Source organism: Hipposideros armiger, unplaced genomic scaffold (genome assembly GCF_001890085.2).
Source record: "Hipposideros armiger isolate ML-2016 unplaced genomic scaffold, ASM189008v1 scaffold_355, whole genome shotgun sequence".
In the NCBI taxonomy this organism is placed as follows: domain Eukaryota; kingdom Metazoa; phylum Chordata; class Mammalia; order Chiroptera; family Hipposideridae; genus Hipposideros; species Hipposideros armiger.
The window spans coordinates 1,187,582-1,205,199 of NW_017731705.1; the positions used below are offsets into that span (position 1 = coordinate 1,187,582).

General features: G+C 34.8%; 1 protein-coding gene across 5 annotated transcripts in view; it reads right to left on the bottom strand.

Moving 5' to 3' along the window:
• The window catches only part of ROBO1 (roundabout guidance receptor 1), a 1,209,462-nt gene that overhangs the window by 1,016,296 nt on the left and 175,548 nt on the right, over positions 1 to 17,618 (bottom strand). For all 5 annotated transcript variants that reach the window (XM_019661598.1, XM_019661595.1, XM_019661596.1 and 2 more), the window contains exon 2: positions 6,081 to 6,217. In XM_019661598.1, the coding sequence (XP_019517143.1) occupies positions 6,081 to 6,168 (88 nt within the window). In that variant the 5' untranslated portion in view covers positions 6,169 to 6,217. The remainder of the gene's footprint in view (positions 1 to 6,080; positions 6,218 to 17,618) is intronic.

Genomic DNA, 17,618 nt, shown 5'->3' on the forward strand with positions numbered 1-17,618 from the left:
TCTCCCAATGGCTCAGTTTACATTTAAAGGTTCTTAGCAGAGTATAAAAAGGTTCCTCAAGATTTGAACTTCAAATCTCTCTCTAGACTTATTTCCAAAAATGCCTGAAAATGCACTTCTCCTTTCTACCAAAGTAAACAAGTCATCATAATCCTCTTTATCGTCATCATAGCTCTGACTCTTGGCATAAGCCTGAGATTTTCTTTCCCAATCACCCCTTTTCATCTGGGTAAAACTCCTAAAACAAAAGTGCCTAGCTCACTGTAGGAGTTTAATAAATGTTAACTTTTTAAACAGACTCTTATCTTATTTACCTCTTCTGTGAAATTTTCCATGCCTTTCTCCAGTTGTTTTTCTGGGCTCTAATGGATATCTGGCAATGACACCTATTAGCAGCTCTCATGGGAACTCATCCTTACGTGCCTGTTGCCCACAGCGGCACTTGCAGTTAGTTCCTGCCCTACTACGATGATATAGTGCATATTAGGCCAGTAACAACCATTTATAGATAATAATAACATTATTATCAATGTTAGTAAGAACAACTTTCGTAGATAGAATCCTTTCAGGGTCTGTATTATAGTACGGAAACAATACAATAATACAGAAACAACGCAAGCTAATTCTGACATTCTCTCTGACAGGTAAACTGACAAAGGGAGAAAGCAATTTTTTGACTAAGGTAACACAGCTAATACAAAACAGAGATATCATTCAAACACAGGCCGATCTGTACCAAAAGCCATCTTTCTTCCAATATAACATTTTGATAGGCTTGATGTTTCCTGAGTGTTTTTTCTTACCCCTCCTCTCTCTTTCCCAACTTCTTGCTTGCTTCCTCCCTCTCCCCCCATACTCCCTTCCTTCCTTCCTTGGTATGGGTGCGTCCTTTATGATTTTGGCTAAAATTAAATGGTAAAAAAGTAAGGTTCAAATAATATCTGTTTTTCTTAGTTTATGATGTTATTCTAGCTTTCTATAAGGCTTATAAGTAAGAAGAATAAATAAACTTTTACAAAGATTATATTCATATTGATGCCAACAGAGTTTTTTTAAAAAAATGTTTAATATTCCTTTATGGAGGAAAGCAGCCCACAAAGGCAGAAGTATCCAGGGTTTCCCTAAGTCATAAAACAACCCTGATTCTTAGTCTCCTGCAAAAAAAATTATATCACTGACATATTATTCTAATTTGGATATATATTCCCAGCCCCTCAACATTTAAGTTAATACTTTTTTAAGGCTTGGAAAAAACTTAGGAGTAATTGTAGCCATTAGGAAAAGCTAAGGCTTATGTAAAGTCATTTTTAATTATACAGGTTAATTTTCACTGATACATGTATTAGTTCAATGGCTTTTTGTCTTGAGCTAATACCTTCCATCCAGTGTGAACAATTATATTTTTAAGTTTATAAACATTACTATGAGATGAAAAGAACAAGAAGTATCAGGAAAACCAATTAAAACAAACCACACCAGTGGCCTCAACTCTGCTGCCCCCAAAATCTTGCAATATATGAAACAGATACCTTCAAATAGTTTTGTCCCTTTCTCATGAAAAAAAGAAAAACAAAACTTTCCTTAGAGAATAAACATCCTTTGAATGTATTCAACTACTTCTTTTATCAACTTGAACTTTATCAACAGCAGTGGTTCTCAGATTCTCTGTGCATTCGATTCATTTGGGGAATTTGTATAACTGCAGGTTCCTGAGTTTCAAACACAGATTCTGTTTCGGTGATGCTGCCATGACCCCTTGGGAACTTCATTTTTAATAAGTATCTACAAGTGTCTCTGAAAAAAATAATCTATGCAAAACATGTTGAGAATTCTGTCATACAGATTTGTGAAGTGGCATGTAACATCAAATCACTTTTGTTTACAGTAATGCCTCTCTTGGTGCTTAATTGGAAGAGTTAAATAATAACGTGTTAAAATACCGTTTACCCTAAATATTCTAATACAAGATATGTAACTTTTTAAGTTTTTTAAAATTAATTGATTAATTTATGAATAGTGAATGCAGTTTAAAAAAAAAGTTCATCTATGAACAAGCAACCTCTATAGATTTTAAATAATAGTCATTTTCCTTATCATTTCCTGTGGCTACAAGGCCACAGATTAATAACATCTAATCACAGGAAAAATATTCCTGTAGATAAAAACCTTCATAGGACACACATATGCGATGTTATTAGTTAAATAACGTATGCCAAAAGAAACGCATAAAGATTCTATCAAGTTTCAATTTCAGAAATTTATTCTGCTTTTTTGTTTTTCTTTTTGCATTATAACAAAGATTTAAAATTTTATTTCCTCAAATCTATTCGAAATCCACTTGATGGCCATGTGAAAATGAAAAGAAAACACAAAAATTATGAGTATAGGTAGATTGCATGTGTATTATTTATATTAGTCCTAGAATTTTACATAGAAGATTTGTTTTCAAACTTTATGATTTCTTTGTGGCTGATTCAGACCCCGACACCACTTAGCTGCTTGCATTTACCTTCCTTAGGATCTAAGAGAAAACCACCAAAGTGGCGAAGTGGCGGCGGATGGATAGGTGGGGAGGGTAAGCAGTAAATCATTTCAGACAATTTCACACTCAAGGATTGTTGACATGAGGCAGGGCAGAGGAAATAACCCTGTCAGCACCTGCATCTTTAATGAAGGACAACGTTGCGCACATTTAGAGAATAGAGAGGGAAAAATAAATCACGTTTAACTTTAAAGTGGGCTGTCAGATTTATTCAAATAGAAGCACAACCTTGTGTGCTTCCCCCTCCCTGTGGATTTCCACTTAAAATCTTGCAATACACACACCTCAAAAGCAACGTTTTTTAAACCATAGATGTTCTTCACGTTTTCAATTCCATCCACATACGCCAAATGTATAGTGTTAAAACCTGGTATTTAACATTTGTCTGTCATTGCCTTCCTGACATCTGTTACAATCAGAGGTGAATGTTTAAAATGTAAAGATAGGTGTCTGTCAGATTTCTTTGTCGCGGTGATTAAGCATGTGGCATAGAGAGATACAGCTCGCCTCAAGAGAACACCACATTTGTGTTTTAAGAGTATTTTTTATGTGAATAAGAGATGAGATAAATTGACGAGAGGAAGAGCTAGCGGTGGTTTTAATAAACAGGCAGGTTTTAACGGACTCTATAGGCCCTGAAGGGAACAACTAAATGGCTGGAGAGACCCAATCATTCCAAGAATCAACTTCTTAACCATTCCTTTCTCTTAAAACTGACTTATTAATTACCAAAAGTACTATTTCTTGATTTCAAATGTACAAGTATTTTCTAGTCACCACCCTGACACACCAATCACTTCACACACAATATTGTAAAACATAACAGCCATTGTAAAAATGTATTACATAGGGAGACAAAACAGAAACCATGAGCTGGGTTACCCATCCATTCCGGCATTATATTCAAATGATGTTATAATATTTAATTACACCAAGCGACCAATTCACAGCTTGACTAAAAACCTCTTTATTATTGTGGTAATAAAATAATCTACCTTATGTCTGCTATTTTTATCGCTCTTTGTTTTTATCCCTTGAGGCACTATTTTCTTCACTTATCTGAATTTTGAAATAATTTTCTAATGAAAGAAGATATTTTCGTAAGGGAGAGAGTGGAAGTAAATCAGTTGAATGAGAAACTGTGTTTTTTCAAAGTCATTAATATTTGATCTTCCCGTCTTTGTTCCCTCTGAGCTGTGCTAAACTGAATCCAGGTCCAAGGCCTCTACTGAACATAATATAGACCAACAACAACAAAAAGAATCAGGACCTCATTTCATTCTGAGATTAATGTGAAGTAGGGGTATTCTGAGGCTGACGACTCCTTTCAGTAGGTTTGCTAATCTCCCTAGCCTGAAAACAATTCTCTTAGAAGAAGGTAGTTATGAAAATTTACTTCCACTCTGCAGGTGTGCTTTTTGAAAGCTAACAGAATATTTCCTTGATAGATAAATTACTTTAAAATAATTCTTGAACTCTGCGGTCCTACACAAGAAAGACATTTAACTTTATATATTCCATTTTGGGGCACCCTTATTTCTTTTTAAGGTGTTCCATGGGCCCTGAGTTACTAATCTGTATGACATATTGTAAACTAGTTGATAACCGACTGACTGCCTTTGTAACCAACCTACATATTGTTTTGAACAATAAATTAATGTATTTTAAGTTCTCTTTAGTTTTAAAAATGCTTGCATGTAAGTAAGCAATTGCAGGGTTTTCACAAATTTTGGACAAATTCAAATTGATTTGTCTTCTCTGAAATTACACAATATATTCTTGAATTAAAAGGAAACTTTGTATTCCATAGATAAACTATACAAACCTTACCTTTTATTCTTCTTAAAAAAAGCATCTTTATAGTCCACCGATAAGCCTTACCTTTCATTCTTCTTGAATGAAATGGTAACTTTATATTCCATGGATAAACCTTACCCCTCCCCACCCCACCACGTTCATGCATGCAGTCCTTCTTTCAGACATCCAGATAAAGATGATTTAAACCACACTTCACCATTTTGAGATTTGATTACCTGATCAAATTTGTTGACCTGGAGCATTTATCACCTTAAACTGCTACAGTTTACACCTAACTGACAACAATTACACCTAAGCTATATCTATCTATCTATCTATCTATCTATCTATCTATCTCTCTATCTCTCTATCTATCTGATCTATAATTATGTCTAAATATATATAAACATATATATATATATAATATTACAGTTTTCAAGACACTTTCATATAAATGTCCTCTTTATCCTGACAATTTGAAAGACAGTGAATTACTTTGTACTTAAATTTATATTTTTCATATACTTCAATAGAGCATAACATTTTTTTGTATTGCCATTTTTTGATATTCAGTTCATTCACTAATTTTAATCAATACACAGCAGAGTAGTGCCAAGGTAAGGGAATGTAGGAACAGGTAACAAACACTTGTAGTGGTTGCAATATGTTAACCTAACTCAATACAAAATAACTAAATGAACTTCACTACAACAGACTTTACATTTTCTGTATCCTTCCACCCTATAGAAATGGTTTTAGCAGATATAAATCCTTTTGTTAGTTCAAAACTCCCTTATCTTCTAGGTCAAAGTGTCAATCTTAACCCTGCACAGGGGAAAAAAAATATCAAGCCCTCCTAATTGGTGTGTAGACACACATGACAAGTTACACTTAGTTGCTATATATAAAATAAATGTAACAATAAAACAAAGAAACAAAAGTCAAGCCTACAGTTTGGTTAAACAAAACACCATATGCCATTCTTTCATGAATAACTTAGCTAAATTATGATTCATTAAATATATACAAATAACCACAATTTGTTCCCATAGCTTTATCTAAGAGGAAAGTTGAAATGATATTTTGATTACTGTATCAATGTATTTTTTTCCATTTTTCTCTACCATAACATTGGGTTTAGGCAATTTCCTATAAAAGAGTTTAAGTAAAGCTTTTTATAGCAATGTTATTCTAGCACCATAATAAAATGATGGCTTCAAGCAAACAGGTTTCTAACTTCACCAAAAACAATAGCAGCTATGGCAGTTACACATCAGCACGTTGCATTTTTATTCTAACACTGTTCAGCCTGATAATTAACATGTCACCACTCTAAAGAAATTTCAGTTTTAAAGTTTTCACTTTTTTTGATGTTCATTTTCTATAGTACGAACTTGCATTGTGATGTTGCTATCCTTTTTGTGTTACACGTTTCTTCCCTGCTATAATTATTCTTCCAGCACTCTAATTCATTTAGTTACTATAACTTCTTACATGTTTCAATAACATTGAACTTTTTTGAATTTTCTCAGTTTCTCTAAGGAATTAATAAGCTGCTCTATAATCAAGGATAATATTTGATCTCTGAAATTTATTAGCACACATACTCAAGAAACCATTCACACAGACTAACAAGTTCCAAAGACAATCAACAAATTTGATTTAAAACATACTCAGTAAAAAATTAAGACACAGAAGAAATACTGGTCCAAGTTTGATGAAACAAGTGCATGGCACTTACCTGGAATAAGCTGTGACAGGCACAGGTGATTTTTTGATAAGCTGAGGAGTGATATTATGACCAAAAAAGGAACATGTTTCCTTTTCATCTTTGTCCCTTCCTTGCATTACACCCAGCCAGTAATACAGATGTTTTATCTATAAGAAAAAAAAAACACCAGAAAATTATTCTTTTAATGGTTATCCATGTAGAGATAAAGAAAGTATTTAAAAATATCTTGTAAAAACTTATTGTCCAAATGCATTTGAATGTCATTTTTCAAAAATGATAAAACAGATAAATGATTAAAATGACTATGATTTGATATATAGATGATATATTAGAAAATTGTACACTTGAAACTCATGTAATTTTACTAACATTTGTCACCCTAATACATTTTAATTTAAAAAAATGAATACAACTTACACAGGATAAAGTGTAGGATATGCATTTTGAACAAATGTAGTATTTATTAATTTGAAATTTTATTTTCAGTCAGATATAAATAACACATGATTCCTTGGTTTTCTATTCCTTTTAGGGGATACCCGATAATTGTTTTTGATTTCCCACCAATTTAACTGGAACACTCTCATTAGGTCTAAAAGAAATGCTGGTTATTCATTCACTAAATAAATATTTACAGATGGCTTTTAATGAGCCACTCACTATTCTACTTTGGGGATATAGCAGAAGACAAAAGTATATATTGTCTCTTCATTCAGGTACATAAACAATTTGAGGCCCCTTTATTTATATCAATATATAAACAAATTAAAAAAAAAAACTTTGTAGATGTTCTATTCTAAAAAAAACACTCTGTATCAATCATGAAGGGCCCAAGAAACATAACACAGTGCCTTGTAGGCAACAGGACTTTTAGTCAGAGGGGCTTTGACCAGATGATGATTCTAACAAATGGCAGTATGAAACTACAGGTAGTCACGTGGAAGACTAATCAGTTGTTTCTGGGAGAACTGACCAAACATACTGAAGAAATGGCATTTGAGATGTGAGATAATATGTGATAAGAGGAGAAAAAAAATACTCTTTAGAATGAGAAAACAAATAACCAAATATTCAAAGTAAAATATAAATATATATAAATAACATTATACTGATATATTCAGGGAACTGTAAGGGAGTTGTTTGGCTCGATGATAAGAATTTGCCAGGATATAATATGATAGAAAACTGAAAAGATAAAGATATAATAAGGAGTTGCTGTGGAGTTTAATGATAGATTATTATATCACCCAGATTACTTAGAAGATAACTCTGGCGGGAATGTGAAGTATAAAGTAATTATGAGGAAACTTAGTTCAGAGGTCATAATAATAGAGCAGAAACTTATCATGAATGCTTATGAAGGACATTGGCAGAGGAGATGGAACAAATGGCTGTTAGGGAGGGAATCAGATGGGGGACATTATACAAATAAATTTTGCCGGACTTGGTAATTGATTAGATTTGGGAGATGGGAAATGGAAAGACATTTAGTCACTTATTCAAAATACATCAATAAATCTAGCACAATACAAAATGTAATTTGTCCCCAAAGAAAAATAAATTTCTATCACTCATTTCTGTGATGCTCGGCGTACCAACTTGAAAAAGAATGACCAACTCCATCTGTAGGTTTAGCTACACAAAGCTAGTGTCAATTTGTTTATTTGAGCTGAGCTGTCCTTACTTCGTTATTTACGGCTGCAGAGTTAATAGTCAAGTTTTCCTTCAGCACAGTCACCTAATCCCCTACCAGACAGCTATAATCATCTGACCTCATTTAAGATATTTCAGGATTATTTCTACTTTCTTAAGACTTCTTCAAGCACTCCTAGCTGGGCTACAAGACTGCCTCCAAAGACATATTCTTGGTTATTGTAGGTTCATATTGTCTATTATTTCTTGTCTTGGGCCTAATGTTCTTATAACCCTCCTTATCTTAATATATCACTCATAAGTGACATTGTATACCCACATTATCTTTCATGCATAATCTGTTTTAAGAATCAAATGAGAATAAAGGATAGATTAGATTTCATATAAGTGCAAACTTAGCTCAAGAGTCTACTCTTCAATCCATACTATGAAGTTGTTAGTCTGTCCTGCTCCATAAGGTCAGCCCCTGCACCACGACCCCTCCACTGTAGTCACAGCCAGTCCCCACAACCAATCAGCCTGAGGGTCAAGCCCTCCCATTGACATGCAAACAGCTACCAAGGCTCAACTACAACAGGAGGACACACAAAGGACACACTTGGGAGGATCCAGATCAGGTGACCAGGGAGACTGTACCACTGGGCCCCACAGGACACCTATTATATAAGACCACTTACTAAGACTGAGGAACATAGCAGAACTACATAATACATAGAAACAAACACGGATGGGCGGGGGAGGGAGCCAAAACTGGGAGACAAAGAAACATTTCCCAAAAGAAAGAACACAACAGAGCTCCAGAGAAAGAATTTAACAAAATGGAGACAAGCAATCTACCAGATGCAGAGTTCCACACACTGGTTATAAGGATGCTCAATGATCTCAGGGAGAACTGCAACAGAGAGATGGGGAACATAAAAATAGATATAGAAAACATAGAAAGAACCAGGCAGAAATAAAGACTACAATAACTGAAATGATGAATCAACATTTCATAGAGATGTTACATTAGAAAAAACAGAGGACTGAATCACCTTTTTAGAAGATAAAAAGGCAGAAAACACCTAATCAGAACAACAAAAAGTAAAAATAATCCAAAAAAATGAGGATAGTTTCAGGGGTCTCTGGGACAACATAAAGTGGCCAACATTTGCATTATAGGGGTACCAGAAGAAGGGAGAGAACAAGAAATTCAAAACATATTTGAAGAAATAATGACAGAAAACTTCCATAACTTGGAAAAGAAAATAGACATATAAGGTGTGATCAAACAATACAGTGAATGTTTCAATAAAAAAATTATTATAGTAAAAGACACATTGCCATTAATTCCCCTCAGAATACTCCCCCTCGCTTCAAACACACTTATCCCACTTTTCTTGCCACTTTCTGAAAAAGTTCTGGAAGTCCTCTTTCATGAGTGTCTTCAGTCATGGCTGCCTGGATATCCTGAATCATTTTCACTTTGGGGAAGAGCCCGAATCTTATGGTGCCAGTGAATAAGGTGGATGAGGACACACCATAATGTTTTTATTTGACAAAAATTGCTGTATACCAGAAGCGATGTGTGTCATGGAGTGTTGTCATGATGGAGACAATTTATTGCACACTTTAAAATACACCTTCTCTCAACCATAGCTCACACCCGACTGACTGCACCAAATGCATTGAAACTCGTCACACACTGTTACTAAGGTTCATCGCACCACTTCCCATATTGAAGATCCCTGCTTTTCCATTAGATGGCACTTGTCAGCAGCACACACCATATTTTTCTTTTATCACACCTCGTGTGAATAATAAAGTGGCAATAACTACATATCTATCAATAGTTACTTTAAATGTAAATGGATTAAATGCTCCAATAAAAAAATAGGGCTGCTAAATGGGTAGGAAAACAAGACCCAAACATATTCTGCCTATAAGAGACTTATTTCAGATTGAAAGACACACACAGGCTAAAAGTAAAGGGATGAAAAAAGATACTTCATGAAAACATATATATATATATATATATATATATATATATATATATATATATATATATATATATATATATATATATATATATCAATACTTATACCAGACAAAATAGACTTTAAAACAAAGGCTATCACAAGAGACAAAGAAGGACCCAGAATCCTGCTTCTGGGTATTTATCTGAGGAAACCTAAAATGTTGGGGACATGTGCATCCATATGTTCATTGCAGCGTTCTTTACAATGGCCAAGATGTGGAGACAGCCTGGGTGTCTATTGATGGATGAATGCATAAAGAGTAGGTAGTACATATACATAATGGAATATTGCTCGACCATGGAAGAGAATGGGTTCTTGCCATCTGCTGCAGCATAGATGGACATGTAGGGTGTTATGCTCAGTGGAGAATGTCAGACAGAGAAAGGCAGATGCTTATATGTGGAATCTAAAGAACAAAATAAACAAACAAACAAATTAGAAACAAACTCATAGTTACAGAGAATATTTTGATAGTTGCCAGATGGGAAGGGTGTTAGGGGAGTGGGCAAAGGGGGAACCAATTAAACTGTACAAACTGGTTGTTACAAAGTAGTCATGGAGATGTAGGATATAGCATAAGGAATATAGTCAATAATATTGTAATAACTATGTACATTTCAGATGGATATTAGATTATGAAGGTGATAGATGAGAGAGTGTTGAGGGTCAGAGTGAGAAAGGTGAAGGGGTTAAGAAGTACAATTTGATAGTTACAATACAGTCATGGGATGTAAAGTAAGGCATAGGGAATATAGTCAATGACATGGTAATAACGATGTATAGTGCCATGTAGGTACTAGACTAGTCAGGGGGATCACTTCTTAAATTATACAAATGTCTAACTACTAAGCTGTCCACTTGAAATTAATATAAAGTGAAATTTAATGTCAACTGTAATTGAAAAATTAAAAAGGGGGAGGAAAGGTGAAGGGCAATAAGAGTTTCAAATTTCCAGGTATAAAACAAATAAGTCACGGGGATATAATGTACAGCATGGGGAATATAGTAAGTAATATTGTGATAACATAGCATGGTGTCAGATGGTGGCTGGACTTATGGTGATCACTTTTTTAGGTATATAAATGTTAAATAACTATGCTATACCTCTGAAACTAATATAATATTATGTTAACTATGTTTTAATAAAAATCTTAAAAAATAGTAGGTAGTGAGACTGAGGAATTGGAAAAAAAAGAAATGTGTTTGTGTCTGTGTATGTGTATATATATGTAATTTTAATAAATAACTCTCTAACTTACTCTTACTATAAAGTTCTCTAAAATAATATTATAATATGCATATCTCTATGAATAACTCCACTAAGGATTTATTATTGCTGTTTATTTGGGAGTAAACTTACTTTGAAATATTACACAGTTAGAGATGCATAATACCTTCCAAAAATGTGGACTTAATGCTTTCATATAGACAAGTCCAAATGGACCAAATTTTTCGTGAAGTTAGAGTACTGTCATTTCTTACACAGAGTTTATTATTTGAGAATAGCATACTACACATAAAAGCACAGTACTTGAAACACAGATTGAGGGCTAAGCATTGTAGATTAAAACATTTTATTCCACACACACACACACACACAAACACACACACACACACACACACACCTGTCTTATAATTCATGCATAATACATTTGGCTTCTCCTATACTTAGGGGACCTTTTCCTCATAAAAGGAGGCCAATACTATACAATACATCAAATGTTTAAATTATTATAAACCTTGGATTATTAATATCATAGATTTGAAGGATCATTATTAAATTTCTGACTTCACTTATATACATGTGTCTTGTAAAGAAAAGAAAAAAAGAAACTAAGAACAAAAGACTCTCAATAAGTTTGAAGTCAATACTGAGTATAAAATACAGGAATAGAAAGTACAGGAATGCAGACTAGATAAAGACAAACCCATAAAATTGGGTAAAGAGTTAATCAGAAGCAGCAGAAGTAAGGGAATTAGCAAGATTCTCAGTGGTTTATTACCTAATTGCTCAAAGATCCTGGATATGGAGGCACAGACACATTACTATTCACACATCAGTTTTGTTTGGATGGATCATGGACCCAATTAAGCCTCCATTCATTTCACAAAAGACTAATCCTCATCACATTTTTGGGAAACAGACCATTTTAAATATACTGTGTGGAAGCCCAGAGCAGTAAACATCAGGCTGTATGTAAAGAATGAGATGGTTTGAGAGTCTCATTCTTATCCAAAATGTACTGAAAAGTTATCAAGTCAGGATAAAGAAATTAATTTTTTTATTTAGTTAGTTTACTTAACAGAGTCCATTTATTAGTCCCATGTAGACAGATATGTTACCATCAATTAATAGAAAGAAGATAAAGTAATATGAGACATAGATTCTTTTAGAATCCTTACTCTTCTGCTTGTACCAAATTCAGAAAAAAGGGCCAGACTGAAGGTATGTATCCACTGAAAATTCACACTTTGAAACCTAATCCCCGTTGTGATGGTATTAGGATGCGGGGGCCTTTGGGAATTGATTAGGTCGCAAATGAAATTAGTTCCCTTATAAAAGAGGGCCAGAGAGTCCGGGAGAGAAGTGATGACTCTGTGATCCCTGAAGTGGGCTCTCACCATACACCAACCCTGCCAGCACCTTGATCTTGAACTTCCCAGCCTCCAGAACTGTGATAAATAAATGTCTGCTGTTTACAAGCCATCTAATCTAAGGTTTTTGTTTTGTTTTGTTTTGTTTTTAATAGGAGCCCAAACGGACTAAGACAGTAAGCACTGTGCCATATAGAGCTAATGTTAATTAAATGGATCTGCTACACGCCTAGAGGTTTTCAAATGTTTGAACTTTTGGTTGCTTTGTACATTTCACTGATTAGGGTGTTTATAGACACAGGAATTGAATTAATGATTAATATATTTTAAGAGAAAAACATTAAAAGAAATAACACCAACTAGTAGTAAAAATGAACCTCACCAATCCCGTTGTGTGTACTAATGATGTCACTATATTACAGTTTTAGGAGAATCATCACAAAAAACGACAAATTATTTTATTGCTACAAAATGAGAATTAGAACCATTAAGTGGTTCTTAAACCACTGCACATGGGGGATTCAAAATACTGATTGAATTGTTCAAATAAACTACAGTGAGCAGCCTGAAGACAGTCAAATTCCCATCACTAACAGGTCCACTGAACGAGTGGTCTGCTTCCGGCATGTTAAAGCCCACACTTCATCAGTGGTTTGAAGCAAGGCGAGCCTTACTTTTGGATGAGAGATTTTAATATAGCGCATTCCAAGAACTCAATTATGCATTTCACGATTAAAATTTAAAATCAATAAGGACAGTAAGATCGTTGTCAACCACTGGCTAGACTACGCCATCAAAATGATGGAAATGCAGTTATGTGTAAAAATAAACATAACATGCAATTCACAGGGCATGATGAACACCGGTTTCTCTACTGTAGCTACCATGATCATTAAGAATCAATGGCAAATTAAACTGCACAAATCCTAGGGGGACAGGGAGAGAAGCACAGCAGTAAATGCAGAGAGGTTCAAATCAATTTTCACCCTAAATACAGTGAAGTTCATTAGTATTGCTAATATAAAGGCGAAGATAAAGAGAGCAAAATGGAGATTTTTATCTTCCTTTCACTTTAATTATAGGATTGCCTCCGGCAGCCTAATTTTCAGACTTGTTAAAAACAAAATATTGTATTCATATAGTAGTGGAATTGCATTAAGAATAAATCAATTAAAAAGATAATATAATGTAAAGAACTCTACATGTAAAGATATGGAATGTAAAGATTTAATATAAAGAAAACACTTCCAGAATTTTTTTTCTTTTTTCTTATTTTGTAGCTAAAATGAAAACTGTCGACATCAGGCATTCTTTTCAAAATGAATGTTCAAATTCACAAAGATGGTTCCTTAAAAGTATACGCATGCACACAAAGACAAAAAGAAAGCAATTTTCAAACAAAAGCAATTTTTAAAATGCAGTGCTCACACTGGCTCAGTCAGATGAGTTCTATGCCCACTTGACCTTCACTCATATTTTTCATTTCATCATACTGATGAAAATTAGTGGGACACACAATGTTTGGTCATCCTAGCAGAAAATGAATCCAGTTGTAGACATAGTTTTGGGGAAAATATCATCTTTCAAGTAAGGTAACATGAAAATAAGCATCAATAGCCTCACTATTCTAAAAATAAGTGTTGTCTCCAGTAAGTTAGATTTATCTTAGCACTGATAACAAAAACAAAGGAAATTGTCTGGACATTGGTTTGGAGAAGGCAAAGTTACATACAAAGCTGGTCTGGCTTGACACATATGTAGAGTGGGAGAGAGGAGAGAGAGTGAGGGAGCACAAGAATGAAAGAAAATAGAAGAAACTGAACAGTTGATGTACCAAGCATGTTCGTCTGGCAATTCCTGGAATTAACAACAAACCAATTGTACAGCAAGTGAAGTTAGCTGTCCTCCACCATCTTTAGCTTTCAGAGGGTGCTGCTGTGATTGCACTCTTCTCTGCTTCATCTAATTGAAAAGGAGTATCTGGTCACAGTTTCCACTTCTTAACCAAGACTTCCATTACAGTCAGCCACACTGCAGGTAAAAGGTGAAGAATCCAAACTACACTATTTTGGGGCTCAATAAATACAAATATATGATGAGGCAAAAAATAAAAAGCATATTTAGTGAAATATGGTGTCACTATTAAATTATTTTTTAAACAAAACAAGATCATACCAAAAAGTATGTTAAAATGACCATACTCATGTGTTCATACTTCATTCATTTAATAATAATTCTTTGAAAGCCTATTAAGTGCCATTCTAAGAGTCAAGAAGGAATAAGATACAGACTCTGCCTGGGAAGAGCTTACACTATGACAGAGGGAAGCAGACTTGGATAAAATAAATATGGAGTGGCAATTTCTATAACAGAGTTAAATAGAGTGCTGTTCAATGAGAGAAAAAAGCAACCAGGCGTCTGGCAAATTGGAAAATATTCATCACAGAAGTGAACATTTCAGATGGATCTTGACGAAATAGTAGTTATTGATCAAGCCAAAAGAGTTTAGGCCTGGAGAGAAATGGAATTCTAAAGGAAAGTACCAACTGTGCAAAGGCATGAAAGAAATAACATGTCTGTTTGAAGAACAATAAATAAATGGTTGCATTTAGGTAAGATTTCAGAAGACATATATGTATGAGGCTGTGATTAGAGAGGAAGCTGACAAATTAAAATAAGGCCATACGTAAAAGACTTTGTGTGCAGAAAAGATGCTTATGCAGAATAGTGAATTGAACAAATGTGGTGTCTAGGACAAAACATTTGTAAATCAGTGACATGAAGTGGGGAAGTCTGGAGACCATGAAGCTACATAGGTCACTATTGCAATGTTCTACAATTCTCACACCAAGTCGGCCATGTAGTAAATACAGTAAAACCTTGGATTACGAGTAACGTGGTTTGCAAGTGTTCTGCAAGACGAGCAAACATTTCTAATACATTTTAACATTGTAAACAAGCGACATCTTGCAATACGAATAGTTTGTTTCCGGAATGAATTATGCTCGCAAACCAAGGTATGACTGTACTAGATATTTGTTGAATGGATGGATGGATTGAGCACAGTAATAAGAACCCAGTGATATCTATCTGAACTAATGTACTTGCAGAAGAGACAGAAGTACAAGCACAAAGCTATAATATACATGAAGTCCATATGTCTATTAAGATTGCCATTACATTAGGCAAGAGATCATGGTAGTTAAAGACAGAACATTTACAGAAACATTATACTTACCCATATTAAATAGAACAAAATGTGCTCAATTTTCACTGTGATTTGCTTTTATTTTTAAACAAATCCGTTTCAAACACACTGCCTTGAATGAGTACAGCAACCTAAAACTGGCTCAATTCTTTTGGGAGATGAGTCACAGCATCATTTTTAAATGAATGTGACATTTAAATTAAAATCTATTACTTTGGGTTTGATTTTTTTTTAGAGCCTAAATAACTGGTTTTTACAACTATTCATATTAAAGCTCAATGTTAATTTCCAAGCTGTGAATAGATTGCACATTAATACTTAAATGAGCTGCAAATTTTTAACTTGTGTAAGAGCAAATAGCTCTAGAAATATAATTATCCAAAATACACATATAGCCTAGTCAATCTTAGCAATTGTCTTCACTTGTCTTGGGTTAGTTTATGAAGACATAGCAGCAGAGAGGAGACAGAAGGAGCAAGAATTAAATTTGAGACTATTAGTAATGCTATAGTAAGATAGGCATTAATGAAATCGCAGAAGAGCACATCTAAAGTAATTTTAATATGTCAACACACACAAAGACGTATAACAAAATGATTCATACATAAAAGCTTGTGCATGAAAGATGGGGGGAATATTATGGGAGTAGGAATTATGTTGCATGCATTCAAGAAGGCAAGGGTTTTTGAAAGGCATTTAGCTTTAAACCACTCAGTGTTACTTTGAATGTCATCAGGAAGACCAGAAATGGAGGATTCAATTTTCAAAGATAATTGTGTCAGATAACTGTCTCATGCCTTTTCAGGAACAATCTGATAAGCACCTAATTACCAACCAAATTATTTTAGAGCTACAGAGCTGGGTAGACATGAATGCTACCTAGAAAGACCTGGCCATTCGATGTATCAGGAAGGAAATGCAGATGGACTGTAAATTAATTTCATTTATTTGGCTAATGAAATATTACCAACTATCCTAAAGACATAATGTATTATTTTTTTAAAAAGGGGAAATTTCAACATAAAACCAATGATGGTTACAAAAAAATAACTTTTCACCACAACCCATCTCTAACAACCTACTGAAAATAAAAAAGCAGGTTCAGATGGGTTTTCAGGCAATTTATTTTCTTTGGGCAAGCTCTGTGCAACTGTACTGATGCTATCCATTATGATGGAAAAAGCAAAGTCAATAATTTTGGGTGTTTGAATTTGGTTCCATACTTTTAATTAAGATATTAGTCATAAATGCAGGACCATCCATCTTCAAATGTCTACGTGTGCAGGCTCAGCTGGACTCTTAACTACTTCTGAACGTGATTGCCTATCATATTCCTCGCCTTTATTTGTTATTTCATGTCGTCCTGTGTAGTATAAGGCCTAAAATTAAGGCTAAATGTTATGTTCTGCCTTGACATCTGGTGAAATTGGGGTAGCCTCAAGTGGCATAACTGCAAGTTTCCCCCCCACCCCACTCTTCTCCTGTGGATAAGGTCCTCTATCAAAATAACTTTCCACATCAAGGGGGCCAGGCACAGGCACTGCTTATCTCTGAGTAGCGCTCTCATTACCCAGCCAGCCCATGGAATTATTTAAACAAGCCAGTCATACCCTCCAAGGGGAACTGGGGCACCTCACCCCTGACACTACAAAGCCCGTCTCCCACTTGCTCTTGTCCTTCGCTCCATTCCAGAGGGCAACCCCCAGGTGACCCTGCATTGCATGTCGTGTCCCCTTCCCTGAGGCTATGAGTAGATGTGAATAATAAATTGCTGTTGAACTCCCCTGCCCAGTGTTGGATGTCATGTTTTCGACCATCCCCATGACTCTATGGCGAGAATCCCTCTCTTAGCAAAATGGTGAATATGAGGTGATTAAACATCATAGGGCCACTCAGATTGGTCTACAGCACAGCTCTTCCCTTTCTTTATTGGGGAATTGGGGAGATGGGAACAGTGCTGGGGAATTGGGGGAAGGGGAGCAGACAAGTTGCTGTCCTTTTGTTCTTCAGTCTAGTTGTGGAGGACGTTGCTTCACTGGCCCAAGTTGGCACCATCATTGCGCTCTTCCCAGG